This window comes from Cryptomeria japonica, chromosome 9, assembly GCF_030272615.1.
Source record: "Cryptomeria japonica chromosome 9, Sugi_1.0, whole genome shotgun sequence".
NCBI lineage: Eukaryota > Viridiplantae > Streptophyta > Pinopsida > Cupressales > Cupressaceae > Cryptomeria > Cryptomeria japonica.
The window spans coordinates 236899992-236914565 of NC_081413.1; the positions used below are offsets into that span (position 1 = coordinate 236899992).

At 37.7% G+C, this 14574-nt stretch overlaps 1 protein-coding gene across 2 annotated transcripts in view; it reads right to left on the bottom strand.

The window, feature by feature from the left end:
• Window positions 1-621: 621 nt before the first annotated feature.
• LOC131049171 (uncharacterized) overlaps window positions 622-14574 on the bottom strand; it is a 32124-nt gene continuing 18171 nt past the window's right edge. The window contains exon 3 of one of the 2 annotated variants that reach the window (XM_057983204.2): window positions 622-1075. In XM_057983204.2, the coding sequence (XP_057839187.2) occupies window positions 917-1075 (159 nt within the window). In that variant the 3' untranslated portion in view covers window positions 622-916. The remainder of the gene's footprint in view (window positions 1076-14574) is intronic. The other variant, XM_057983203.2, reaches the window with a different exon arrangement.

Genomic DNA, 14574 nt, shown 5'->3' on the forward strand with positions numbered 1-14574 from the left:
GGGTTCAAATGGTGCTAAATGCTGGGGTTAGGTCAAATCTGAACATACTTCTTCTATATCTTTGATTTTTCTGGGTATTGTTGAGGTTGGTTTTTGTTGTGTCTCGAACTATTGCTGTAGCCTCTGGGCCAGTCTAGAGTCAATTTTATATAGTTAGCTTTGTACTTAGTTGCAAGAATCAAAATCAAAAGTCTGATCATTAATGGATTCTCATTCTGAATTTTATCTTAGCATTTGTTACTGTTTTTCTCCTTTGGAGAATCAATGATAAGACCAATTCCTTTTTCTATGTTTCATCTGTCTCCAGTTTTTTTTGTATTTAGAGTGTCAATTTGAGAACCTCTCTTCCAAAATTCTTCAAAACCTATAGATTATTTTAAAACATCAAATAGAATTGCTCAAGAAATCCTTCACGTACAAATTACAAAATCCAAAAAAATGACACCTATAGGAGTTAAATCCTATCACTGAATTGAGCATGAATTCTCTGATAAATTTCAAATTTATGATCACTTTTGCCAGATCTGATGAGTCTACAACCCACTAATGCAATTGCATAAGATAAAACATGACAAAAATATATTGTCAGGAGGAGGATGCAAAAAGGAAATACATACAAAATAATCGAAAGAAAGAATTCTCACATAAAACTTTATAAAGCATCTACAAGAAGAAAAAACTTGAAAGCTATAACAATGACAACAATTTACAGTGAAAATATGGAAAAGGGACAGCATAAACTTGGTAGTAGAATTCCCATTAAATATACAGAAGATGATTATGTGATATTTAGCAACCAAAAAACAAAATTAGCATATATATCATAGATCTTTCCAAACTCGGTATTCTGTGTCAGGATTGGAGGAGTTGAGAATGGCATCCTGGCATCCTAGAAAATAAGTGGAGCGGATGTGATCTACATTTGCCAATGCATGAGCCCTTCCTTGGGGACTATTTGCCACCAGAACATCCTCTGCACCCACCAACACCTCCCCATAACCTTTCTCACTCCCACCATCTTCAAACTGCACACCCAACAAGAAAAAACAAAATTACCATCCTCATACTCCAAAACCTGACAAGAAGAAAAACCACACCATGTGCATATAAACATTAGTACATTTATATGTATATATACAAGTATAATATGTGTACATACAAACATATAAATGTATTAATGTTCATATGAACATGTATATACTCAAATAACCAAACTTGGATGTGCATGTGTATGTCTGTGCGCATATACATGTCTATGGAATTACATCAACATATTATGTGTATGTGCCTATATACATTCATATATGTGTTTGAGGGTTTGCGTATACAGGCATGGCATGTATGTATAAATATATACATATTTGTATCCATCAGGGTTCACAGGGGTGCACCTTGGGGTTCAAGTGACATCCCGCATGAGGGAACAGGGACCTAACATCCACGCTGCATCCCCAATTTTCAGCACATCTAATGAATGTCCCCAAATAGGGACATCCCTTATTATTCATCAGGGCATCCACAGATGGATTACACAATTCAGAGCATTTTAACTTTTAAGATGATAGATAGCAGTTTGATGGATGCTTTGATATCATGTATACACATGCGTCTAAACATGATAACAAAGCATGCATACAATAATGTATGTTTGTGCATACAAGTGAAGATATATATATATATATATATATATATATATATATAGAGAGAGAGAGAGAGAGAGAGAGAGAGAGAGAGAGAGAGAGAGAGATTGTTATATACACATGTCTAATTTATATACATAAGTGATATATACATATATATGTAGAATTATATATATAAGTTATATACATATATATATATATACAAGTGATATATATAAGTGATGTGTGTGTGCGCGCTTCGATACAATATATACTTAAAACATATGGATACACATATACACCTGATAAGCAAATATGTATATACATTAGTATATATAACACATGTATTTATACATTTATAATTTTATACACGTGTATATATATAATTGCACGGACATTTAGTAACCTTGTTCTATTAACCCCAAGAGAACTTGATGCCAGAGACGAAGTTAATGCAGGACCTTCACAAATTGTATCCCAAGAAGGCCTACATGTTTCTACATTCACAAACTACTCTTGGAAGAATAGTCACTTTCTATTACCAAACCATATCCTATCATATGATTCTGCATTTACAAACTACTCTTAATAGAATGGTCATTTTTCTAGTACTCTTAAATGCATGTATTATATATATATATATATATAGACACATATTTGCTTGTCAGGTGTATATGTGTATCCACATGTTTATGAGTAGATATTGAGGATTTGCAACAGTGAGGACAAATCCAAATATATAGTTTGCAGCAAGGCTGAAAATGAAATACATTTCCTATACACTTTGATAGGTCCTAGAAACCAAATTCATTTAAAGGATGTTAAAATTCATCATCGTCATCATTGATCACAAACTGTCATCCAAAAAATTGAAGGTTAAAACAAATTCACATCAATCTTTTCTACAAGCATACTTTCCTAAATAATCGAGTGTAGAAGCCTCAAATATCTTATGTTAAGATCATCACCATCACATTGTCTATTTGTGCATATATATAAAAGTAAAGGTAGCCTTTTAGTTCATTGCTAAGTGGAACACCAATTTAATGTATGAGACCACCTTTGTGAAAGTTCAGAAGGGCACTGTTTTCCTACTTAATTTAAGTATTGTTGATATTGGATATATATAGCCTATTCTAATAGGATTTCAGTCAATACCTACTCTATGAAGCATACTTTGCAAACTTGGCAAGTCCTTGTGAAACTCGCGAGTTTTTTTACAAGGTAAGTAACTCATCAAAGACTCGCACATCAATTTTGTTGTAACCATACAACATATTTTGTGTTGTGTCAAATTACAAGCCATGGGTTAATCATTTCTCATTTGTAACGAGCCTGGGATTTTCCTCTTTCCCTTAACCAGATGGTTAAAAATTTCAGACTAAACACATGCAAATCATTCTCACAACAGTAGCAATAAATCCATAAACATTAGTATTCCAAACTATTCAGATCAGAAAAATTCAACTTTAAATGGAAATCGTAGTTTAAAATGTACAGTTCAATATTGAAATCAGAGTCCAGCTGGACATGTTCGGTTCTACATAAGCTTACAAATTCACTGATGGGCATTCACACAGGCTGGAATGATAATTCGTCATCCTACAATTCCATGCCCCTCTCACAGGTTACCAGGACTGTCCTAAGGCATGATGACCCAACTGGGAGAATTCGGAGGTCTGATTGCAATGGTAGAAGTCTACCTTCAATTCCCAGGGAGCTGAGGTCTGAAACCCTCAGCCAATGGTTGCCCAAATCACCCCAATCTGCCAGGCCTGGATCTGAATATACTCCAATCTGTTGCTGTAGATGTTCAACAACCTATTGTGACGTAATTACACATCGCCCCATTGCAAATGGGGATGCCTACTTTTTCGCTTTAGGCTTGAGGTTTTAGCATTGTTGTCTTGGCTTAGTGTCAATCTCTTAGTCGTTATCCGTTGCTTGTGAAGAGGAGGTTGGTTCTGTTGGATTGAGATTTGCATGATTAGGTTGTATGAGGTGATCAGGTCATCGAGATCTCATTTGCAAACATAGATAGTGTTGCGTCCTAAATTGTACTCCCTTACAATTTTGTCTGCATTTGGGCCCTCACCTTGGTGTCCATGCTCTGAGGCCTAAATGGGACCTAATTATGCTCTTGCTATGCATATCTATCATCATTTTCACTTTGCACCATCATCCTGTCCCTCAAAATTGGTCTCTGATTGGGTAGGACCAAGGCGTGGCACCTGTTGACGTGTTTTTTATGACTACGTCGAACACAAAATAAAGTTGCCTAACGATCACTTCACTCTCTCTTGATCAAAGTGCGATTGCATGCTAAGATTGCAAGAAGTTCAGACAATCGACTCCAAGGTTCCTTTATGCTACGGACGTGACTCGGTTGGCTAATGTGATTGCTGGTAATCCAAGGGGCCTTACGTTTGAATGATTATTTCACTTCTTTGTTGTGGCTGGAACTCCATCATCAGATATGGCAATTATGCGATGCTACTACTTCAAACGGACTAAAATGAACTGAAAGTAAAAGGGAAAGGAATTAGAAGGATTTAAATCTACTCTTAAGGGCAGTGATATCAACAGTTAATGCTTCGGTTGACAAATTCCAAATAAACCAAGCTCTGCTTCGTCAAGATCAACAACAACTCCGCAAGAACCGGTTCAATCTTCTAGGGATGCTAGAGGATTTTCAAATCAAGAAAGTACATTTGAATACCCAAAAACGGCGCAATCCAAACGACCATCCACAATCGAACTTAGCACAAATTTAGGGGGTTCAGGCTAACTTTACATTGCAACTTACAATCAGCAAGATGCAAAAAGTATGAACCATGGAAATTCATCAAACATCATTACATTCTCCATTGAAATCAAAGCACTATACTACTTCTACTCTAAGTGAGGAAGGTGAAACCATACAAGTCTTGAAAAAATAACTTAAGTGGACACCATCAGAGAACAATGTTTCACTGTTATTATCTCAAAACTTATTGCAACAATTTCATACAAGTCTCCCTCCTGTTACAAATGAGGGGGGTCACCCTTTTATATAGGCCTCAGGCCATGATAACATGCAAACCCTAATTAGGGTTTCCCCAAAAGAGTCTCCACTCAAGATGCAACAAGGTGGGAATCAGCAATAAATAGCCCATATACAATCAATTCCAATCCTACCAAAAATGGCACCCATAAAGCATTAATTAACCATTACATCCAAAAAGTGCCCACTATGCAATGAATGTACCCTCATGCAAAAATCGCCCATGATGCCATAAATGCACCATCATCTCCTAAACGTGACGGCTGCATGCAGAAGGGATCTGCCATAATGCCATAAATGTGACGGTTGTATGCACAAAGATGTCTCATTAATTCAGCGTCCGTTGAATTGGTTGCTACTTGGCGAGAAAAAACCCTGGAGAGAGAAAACTTCAGGAGAGAAGAATTTGATCCATGAAGAATTTTCTTGAAGTTTCTCGAACTTTCCTTGCTCTGGAGGAGATTTTTGATGATTTTCCACCATCACCTATTTTTTAGGGATTTTCCACAAATTAGGGTTCCACGGTCCAAAAGAGAGAAAATTCCCTCATGACTCCAAGTCTACCATCATTTTCAAATTCGGATGATTCTTGATGCTCGAGAATGGAGTTTTCAAATTTTTCCCTGGGGGGGGAAATTTCTTGTTCAATTCATCTTTGATTTCATCCTTGCCTTAGAAATTGTTTTTTCCACCTTCAATTCATCCCAGCGTGGAATTCATGTTGTGAAGGAATTCTCCTTTGGAAAGAAATTTGTTCCTTACCCCTGAGGAAGGAAATTCTTCATGCCTTGGCCAATTTTCATGATTTCCAAGAACTATGTCCTAAAGGGAGAAATTTCAAACACTTAGTCAATTTTTCACCTTTCCTGGAATTATGTCCTGAAGGAAGGAATTTCCGACACTTAGCCAAATTTTCACCTTTCCTGGAATTTCTTCTTCTTGGGCGCAATTCTTCCCTAAGGAAGGAAATTTTTTGAATTTTGAACCTTTCTTCCCGAACCTTGGATTTTTACGTTTTGCTTCCAACCTTGGGCACATTTTGGAACAGGAGAAGAAATTCTAGAAATTTGTTCTTTGAAGAAGGAATTTTTTGTCCTCTTTAAATTCATCACGTCCGCAGGGAGCTTTTCCATCAATTTTCCACAATTCCTATTTTGTAGGAACTTTGCTAAAATTTAGGACTCGGGTCCAAGACAGAGAGAATTCTCTCACGAGTCCAAATCTGCAAAAAAATTCGGATTCTACTAAGATTTGGTGTCTGCAAATGGAAATTTCAAAAAACATTCCAAGGGGATTTCTGCTTTTCCTTCCTCCTTGACCTTTGGATTTTCATGCCTTACACAAATTTTCAATTTTCCAACTTAGGTGTGGAATTCACTCTTCATGGTGGAATTCATCATTTCCAAGCCTCAGAAGAATTTGATTCTTGGAATCCTGCTTCTAGCATGGATGTAATTTTGACTCAGAGGAGGAATTCATTAAATTTCTTCACCTTCCCTGACTCCCTCTATTTGGCACCCTCCATTACTCATAGGCGCAATTCTTCATTGAAGGAGGAATTTTGAACTTTTTCCATTCTTCCCTGACTCCCTCTATTTGGCGCCCTCTTGAGGAGTTGGGCGGAATTTTGTGCTTGCCAAGGATTCAATGCATTTCAATGAATTCCAAGGTCACTCTTACTTTGGCACCCTTCCTTGATGCCTAGCGCAATTCTTCATAGGGCATGGAATTTTGATGTTTTCGTGAATCCTCCATGATGGTGTGAGTTTAGCGCTCTTCCTAGGCTCAGGGCGGAATTTTCCTTAAGGCAAGGATTTTTACTTTTTTGATGCTTTCCAAGGACACCCCTCAATTTGGCGCTTTCCATTAGTCTAGGGCGCTATTTCCATGTGCAGAGGAATTCACACTTTGTTTGGAATCTTCCATCACTTCCTTGTTTTGGCGCCTTCACCATGCATTGGGCGGAATTTCACTGAAGGCAAGGAATTTCGTTGAATATTGAATCCTCCATGACCCCTCCATTTTGGCGCCCTGCTGAGTGTTTGGGCGGAATTTCATTGTGGAGGAGGAGTTTCATCAAATGTTGAATCCTCCATGACCCCTCCATTTTGGCGCCCTGTTGAGTGTTTGGGCGGAATTTCACTATGGAGGAGGAATTTCATCTTTTCATGCTTCTCCTTGATACCTTGACTTAGGCACCTGCCTTTGAACTTGGGCAATGATTCTGCATTCGTAAGGAATTTTGTGATTTTGAAGCTTTCCATGACCATCAAGTTTTGGCGCCCTGGTACCTTCCTTAGGCGCAATTCTCCCTAAGCAAGGAATTCTTAACTTTAACATTTTTCCATGCATCATCCACTTTGGCACCCTCCCTTGGAGTAGGGCGGAATTTTCACTAAGTGGCGGAATTCACAATTTTCCATGCTTTCCATGTCAACTTCACTTTGGCGCCCTTGGTGAAGTATGGGCGCTAAAACCACCTAGGCAAGGATTTTCACATTCTCCACGTTCTCCATGGACTCCTTTGTTTGGCGCCCTTGGCCAAACTTGGGCACTTAATTGACTTGGGGAAGGATTTTCATGATTTTTCCTCACTCTCTTCATCAGGATATATATGAAATATAACATTTAAGTATAAATGGCATATACTTTAAGTTATATTTCATATATATTGTCAGGATGTTTGAGAGTGGTTTCAGGTCCCTAGGAATCATAATGCAAATTCTGGATTTTGGAAGATCTTTCAAATTTTCAGACTTACTCAAATTTCAAGCCATTTTCGGATCAGGATGACATTGGTGGATTGATGTGAATTTCCAGACTTGGATGATTTTGCATGCTTTCCTCTTCTGGAATAGGAGTTCCAAACTTGAACCATTTTTTTGATCCAACTTGTCTGCCTTCCGACTCTTCCAGATTTAGAAATGATCTTCAAGAACGTTCAATCTTCAGTGTCTTCAAGGATGAACTTGCCAAAATAGATTTTCCCAAATAGTAAGTGTTTCAAAATGTCAAGGTTTGGGCAAAATAGGTCAGAAAAGCACTTACTAAAAATAGAAATTACTAAAAATAGTAAGTTTGATTTCTGGCAAAATTAGACCAATCCGAGAGGCAGTGAAACTTACTAAAAATGGACTTGCTAAAAATAGTAAGTGCTCAGAATTCACTCAAATTTTACTGGGAGGTTCCTTGAAGGGTCCCAATTCTAGTTCTAAGTTCAATTTTTCCAAAACCCTAAAAGAAACCCCTAAAATCTAGGACTAAAGGCAGAAACCCTAAAATTAACAAAACGAGTCCTATACTTCATCAAATTCACCCAAATGAAAAGCAGACTTGACCAATATGACCCCCAAACACTCGCAAACTTAGAGAGAGATTGGCGAGACTGCTACGAAAAGACCCAAAAACGCAAGCCAAAAGACCGAGAAGGCCTAAAAAGTAGGGGGTCCCCATTTGCAATGGGGCGATGTGTGAAAAGGTCACAACAGCGCCCTAGTCCCCTTAGGACCAAAGTGCCCAACGCCCAGGTCCTCCTAATTAGGACCCAAATTTGGGCATCTTAACAGTCAAGTGATTTGAGTGGGAATTCCAGCTTTGTGTCGGCTCATGTCAGAAAATTAAGTTGTTTTTCAACGGGCGAGTATAAAAAGAGGTTTGCCCTCTCATTTCATCATCCACACACATGAAATTCAATTCGACATCAAATATTCAAGCATTCAAACGTTCAAGTTCAAGCAAGCAAGCAATCAATCCTCCTTCAAGCATTAGAGCAGAGATAAAGTCAAGATTCAAGCATTGGAATTGACATTCATGTTCTATGTTATTGAAGACTTCATGAAACCCTAATTCTATGTGGAGACAAACAAAACTTCACAAGGAGGTATAGCATTTATGTTTCAGTCATTATTCAATATCTCCCTCAAAAGGAGAACATTTCCTTTATTGCAATTCAATTAGATTTCATTTCTCTTTCATGGTTAATTCCAAAACCGGGATTTGACCTAAGGAAAACCCCTATTCCCAACCTATTTCCCTTCTCTAGTGTGCATAGGAACAGGTATGGAGTTGTGATCTTCGAGATAAGCTTTATTTACAGAGATGAATCAATCCCCCATTGGAGTGCGAAAAGTTCAAAGGACCAGAGCGACCATCACACCGGTCCTGACAAATCAGGAGCTCCTTCTAGGAACGAATCCGAATCCTCTTATAATCCTCAGATCCAAGTTCTTGGCTCAATCCAATGACTGTAGCTTACTGTTTATGCATTTTTACATCAATTTCCAGCACTTTTACCCTAATTTCAGCAAATTCAATAATTCAATTCAACTCAAGGGAAAGAAGAGGCTAATTTGACACCCCTAGAATCTAATCAGCATTTAGACCTCTTATGTTTAGATCTATCATCTTTGCCTAATGTAAATGGTCCCCAAGTAAAAATTAGTGGTTTCTTCCTTCTATGGTGAAAACCCTAATTTTTCACCATCTACAAATAGGTCCTAGGGTTTAGGTATGGCAAATTGCTAGGTTTGAAGGATGGTTGTTAGAATCGCTTTCAATGATGAAGAATGTCCAAATGATGAAGTGTGAAAATAGTGGGCTTACCAAAATTTTGGAGCTAAAAATTTGTCTTAAGGTAAAATCTTGCTCAAGTCATGGTCTTGGTATTGGCTTGCTCATCAAGCAAATTTGTGCAAATGAACCTTACAATTGCACCTAAGTTAGAGATGATTGGAGGGAAGGAAACATCAAGTTGATCATCTCAATGAAAGATTTGTCTAAAACAAGCCTCAAAATGTCGCCACCTTGTGCAATTAAAGCACTAAATGCCACTCAAACTTGTGCAACTGAAGGCATGAATGTCGACTTGGCAAGTTAAGTTGTGCAAACCAAGCACAAAATCCTGCCAACATTGTGCAAATGAAGACCTAAAAGCCGACCAAGCATATTAACTTGGGCAAATGAGGGTTGATATGCCGCCTGATCTAGTAGAAATAAGCACCTAAATGCTGCCAAGGATGTGCAAATGTAGAGTCCAAAGCCACCACCTTGTGCAAGAGGGACTCAAAATGCCAGCTTGCTAGGACATCTTGTGCAAGCAAAGGGTCAAATGCCAACTTTGCTAATCCACATTGTATAAGTAAGGCTGAAAATACCGATTTGGCAAGATGTCATTTGTACAAAGGAGAGGTTAGATGCCGCCATATTGTGTGCAAGCACATGGTGAAATGCTGCCTAAGCTGGCATCTTAGTGCAAACAAGCCTCCAAAAGCCAAAATTCATGTTGTGCAAATGATGAAGGAAACACTGACCTAGCAAAACAACTTTGTGCAATCAAAGCATGAAAAGCCACTCAGCCTAATCTCTTTGTGCATACAAGCATGAAAATGCCGCCATATTAGTGCAATCAAAGCATGAAAAGCCACCCACCTTAGTTTGTGCAAACCAACATCAGATCAGATCAGCAATCATGAGGAAATCGGATAAAGACTCAGACCATGAGGGAGTCGGGTCTTAAAAACATGAAAATCAGATAAGGGACCCAAAAATCGGACCTTGGGAAGACATAGAATCAGACTTAACATTCTTTATTTGTCAAGGTTTTGTCTTTATTGATATTTAAACTATGTGATAATTTCAAACCCTTCTATTTTGCAGGTTTGAGGTGTGAAAGACAAACACTTATATAAGCTGGGAGGGGAACAACATCTACAGTTCACACCACCAAACATTGCAACATCAAGAAGAATTCTAGGATTGCTTTACAAAATGATAAGAAGACCAAAGATAAAGCTCAGATCGTGCAAGGGATGGAAAGAGGAATTTCACAACTTGAAGGATAAGTTCAAGGGTGCATCACATCAGGACTTACATCACCAAGACCTTCACTTCATCAAGACATGCACGGGGTGATTGCAAGGATCAAGTCATGCAGAATGAAGGAAGCAAATGGCAGATTCACAAATCATTGAAGATGCTGCTCACAATCTTCATTCAAGAAGTTATGTATAAAGGGAGATGGCAAGAAAGATGAAGAACTTAACAAGATAATGAACTCTACAACAACAGAAAGAGATCAAGACATCGTAGCATGAAGAATACTCCAACATCGTGAAGAAGTTAAGTCATATAAAGGGGGATCAACGACAAGATAGAGACTTGCATGTCGTAGCCTCAAGGGTATAATCACCCAATGGAGATAATTCTACAACCTCAAGGATTCAAAGCTAAAAAGCTTGATCATGATGATGCCTTCATCGTCATCACACCAAGCTTAGGGGATGTTGAATATCAAAAGATGTTGCTCTAAATCAAACTTGCCTATGATGAGGTATCAAGCCCACCAAGCAAATTGAGATGGCATCCTTGTCATCACTGACCAATCAAAGGGCTCCACATCAACGTGTTTGAATTCAATGTATCTGACTCATCCTATAATGGCACAAACTTCAAGATACCTAGCCTCATATTTTATTGGTTCACATTCAAAGTTGGACGTGTTCCAAATATTGTAATTTTCTCATTGGCCAAAACAGAGTTGTTGTAACAAACCCTAATTAGGGTTTCCATCTTGTAATCTCGGCCATTGATTGTGAATCAATCTAAGCCATTCATTGTAATGGGAGCACTATAAAAGTCTCCAATTCTTCATTTGTAAAGGTTAATAGTAGAAGAATGGAAGATAGTTATTAGTTAGATCATTAGGAGTAGAGTAGATTAGGAGAAAAGGGAGATTGTTGTCAAGACTTTGTTGCAAGAAACATGTTAATTTCATTGAAGATATGGTGAACTTTTATGTGTTAATTCAACATTTGCATGATCTCTACTTATCATTTATTTTAATGTTGTTTCGATAAATGGAAGAACTTTGTGCATGATCAATGGTGAAATTCGTATATCCATACTACTAGCATTTTATTGATTGTAAAGTGTCTTGCATAGTTAACTAGATCCCTCTTATTCGAACTTAACTTCAATTGCTACTTGCCTCATTGATTGCATCGTCTTGATGGTATCTATGTCCGTGGTGGTGATTTGAACATCATTTTGCTCTCCTTAGAAGATTTCACTAAGCTTTGTGGAGTTGTTGCTTTGCATGTCGAAGCAAGGCTTAGTTGAGTTTCACCAAAGATTGTCCATGATTCCTACATTCTTAGGATTAGATTAGAATCCCTAAACCTTATGTCTTTTGCCCTTTTATTTTCCAAGCAAGTAGTTAGAATCTAAGTTCCAGCAGCATTCAAGCAAGAATTCAAGTATCAACATAAGTCCACCTTGTGATTCCAACAAATCACATCAAAACCATTGAGCTATCTACACGTCAAGATCTAACTATAGAAACCTTGGAGTCATCTTGGTTGATCATATAATTCAGCATCCAAAAAGATTTTGATCAAGAGAGGATAGAATACCTTTGGTATTTTATTCTGTGTTAGAGGTGTCTAAAAACACATCAACATGACCCTTCCTTGAACTGGAATTAGCTGGCTATGTATATTCTCCTTTGTTGTTGACCTCCTTGTACGGGCGGCTGGGGTTCAGCTCTCAAATTTATGAGTTGTGACCAGGATATTGCTTGCAGGGGTCCCTACTAATGCCGAAGTCTTGGAACTCAGTCCTCTATTGCTCCCTACTCAATCTGTCCATGCTATGGCAAACCATGTGGTAAGTTCACCCTCCTACAACCTCAGCGCTTCTAAAACTGTAGTGTGCCAACTTCAGATTTGTGCAGGATAATGATACCAATTTAGCAGATCAGATTGCAGAATGAAGAAAGTGACTGAAAGGGGTTAGGTTTTCATCTAGCCTCTTCCACGCTTGACAAGGGTTTCATCCTACCAATGCCACAAGGATAAGATTTGCCAAAACTCACCCATGATGCCCCAGCGACCAACAAAAATCAATAAATATTAGCTCCCACATGTGGCATGTGACCAGCTTAGGCCTAGGCTGACAATCAAACTTTGGCGCCAACTTTTAAAATTCAAAAATTAGATTTTTATTTTATATTTTACATTAAATATCTATTCATTAAAAGTTGGTGTTTAAAAACACTTTTTCTTTTTGGTAAATTAAATGTGCAAGTCAGCCTCAAGAGGTTGGAAACGTGACATCATTCATGAGATAAATTCTATGTAGAAAACTTGTCATTTGTCACCTATAAGTTGTTTCTAAGTCTTATGTAGCAAGGAGTTTTTAATGTTGCTAAAATTATTTCAAGCTAACACTTAAGTAGGACTTAAGAGAAAAGAATTTTCAAGCATATCAAATGAGAAGGATGAGCCAATTGAGATATAGGGATAGGCAAGTGAATGTCAATGCTTTTGAAGCTTGTTAAAACAAAGTGAAGGTACTTAGGCAGTTTTAGGTCAATAAAAGGCATGTGGGGTAGTCTAGGATGTGCTAAATAAAGAAAAAGTCATTTGATGGACTAAGATCATCAAGAAAGGTCTCTTAGAAGCTTAGGTAGGCCAAAGAGAGGTTGTGTGTCAAGTTGGAATGCAAATTTCACTTGAGAAATAAAATGCATGCACTTTTCAACATAAACGAAGAAATAGATCACTTAAGTGATTCAAAAGCACTTTGTCATTTAAGCAATGATATCACTAAAGAAATGGAAAACAAAATTTTCACTTAAGTGACTAAGCTCAAAGTGAAAATTGAGTTAAAAAGGTGTTCCAAAGAGCTTGGGTTTTCCCTTGAGAGAGTTTGTGTCAAGTTGTTGATGTAATGGACACCCTTGAATGCCCAAAAACTAAACCAACCGCTGGTAGGAATTTAGTCAAATAGTTTGCATCCAACTCCTTATTTTTTCGTTTAATGTTCAAACCCCATTATAGCTTCAGAAATGAAATGTTTGTTTGTTTTTAAGTCTTTGCATAGATTTGAAATCACATAACATGAACTATAAGGAAATTACAATAATATGCAACATGAAGATTGAACTACTGCTGATATGATATTATTTCCAAAATTAATAAAATCAAATACATAGCAGATTTTTCAACTCACTAAATACTCCAGCATTTTTGACATAATGTTCCAACAATGACTTCCCATCTTGCTGCTACAGTAACATGAATAGTGCCGCACTACAGTAACGTGAATAGTGCCGCGCTACAGTGGCGTGAATAGTGTTGTGCTACAGTAACGTGAATAGTGTTGCGCTACAGTGCTGCTACAGTATTAATTAGTCTTCAATCAGTCCAGTATCTTCATAAAATCATCCCTTCAGAATGGCATAATCATTTGGACAAGAAGTGAAGAGGGTATGAGCAAACACCAAATCTGCCTGTAGCTGGAGATGCACCCAATCTGCCTGCTAATGAAGCTGATAGCAATGGATTCCAAAGGCCAAACCCCAAAGGAATGACGTCTAGAATGTCACAAGAGAGGATAGACGTCCCCTAATGCCAAGAACGGATCTGCAACTCACACATCAATTTCTTCTCATATTCAACATGCCGAATGAAGCCACAAAAGCTTCCTTTTATTCTTTCTCCAAGGGTCGACCCAACTCACTTGAGCAATGTGGGATAAAAGATGTGCAATATAAAACATATTAAAATATTCACTTATGTCTCCCTTGGGTGCCCCTTTGATTTGCACACATCCCCATAAAAATAAATATTAAAGTAACACTTTAATATTTTACAATTAAATTAAATGTTACTTTAATAACACTTCAAGCATTAAAATATATTAGCAATTGGACTCCGAATAGCGCGAGTAATAGCTCATCGAAAAGCTCTCACCGAGGAGTATCGAATCCAATCACCAAAATGATAATACAATAGATCCATTACATAATCCTGAAATAAAACTATAACACATGTCGACCTAAGGCCAAACAAACAACATCCAATCAATGAAACATCCGAGAAGCGCATCTGAGGATCCACCAACACATTTCAT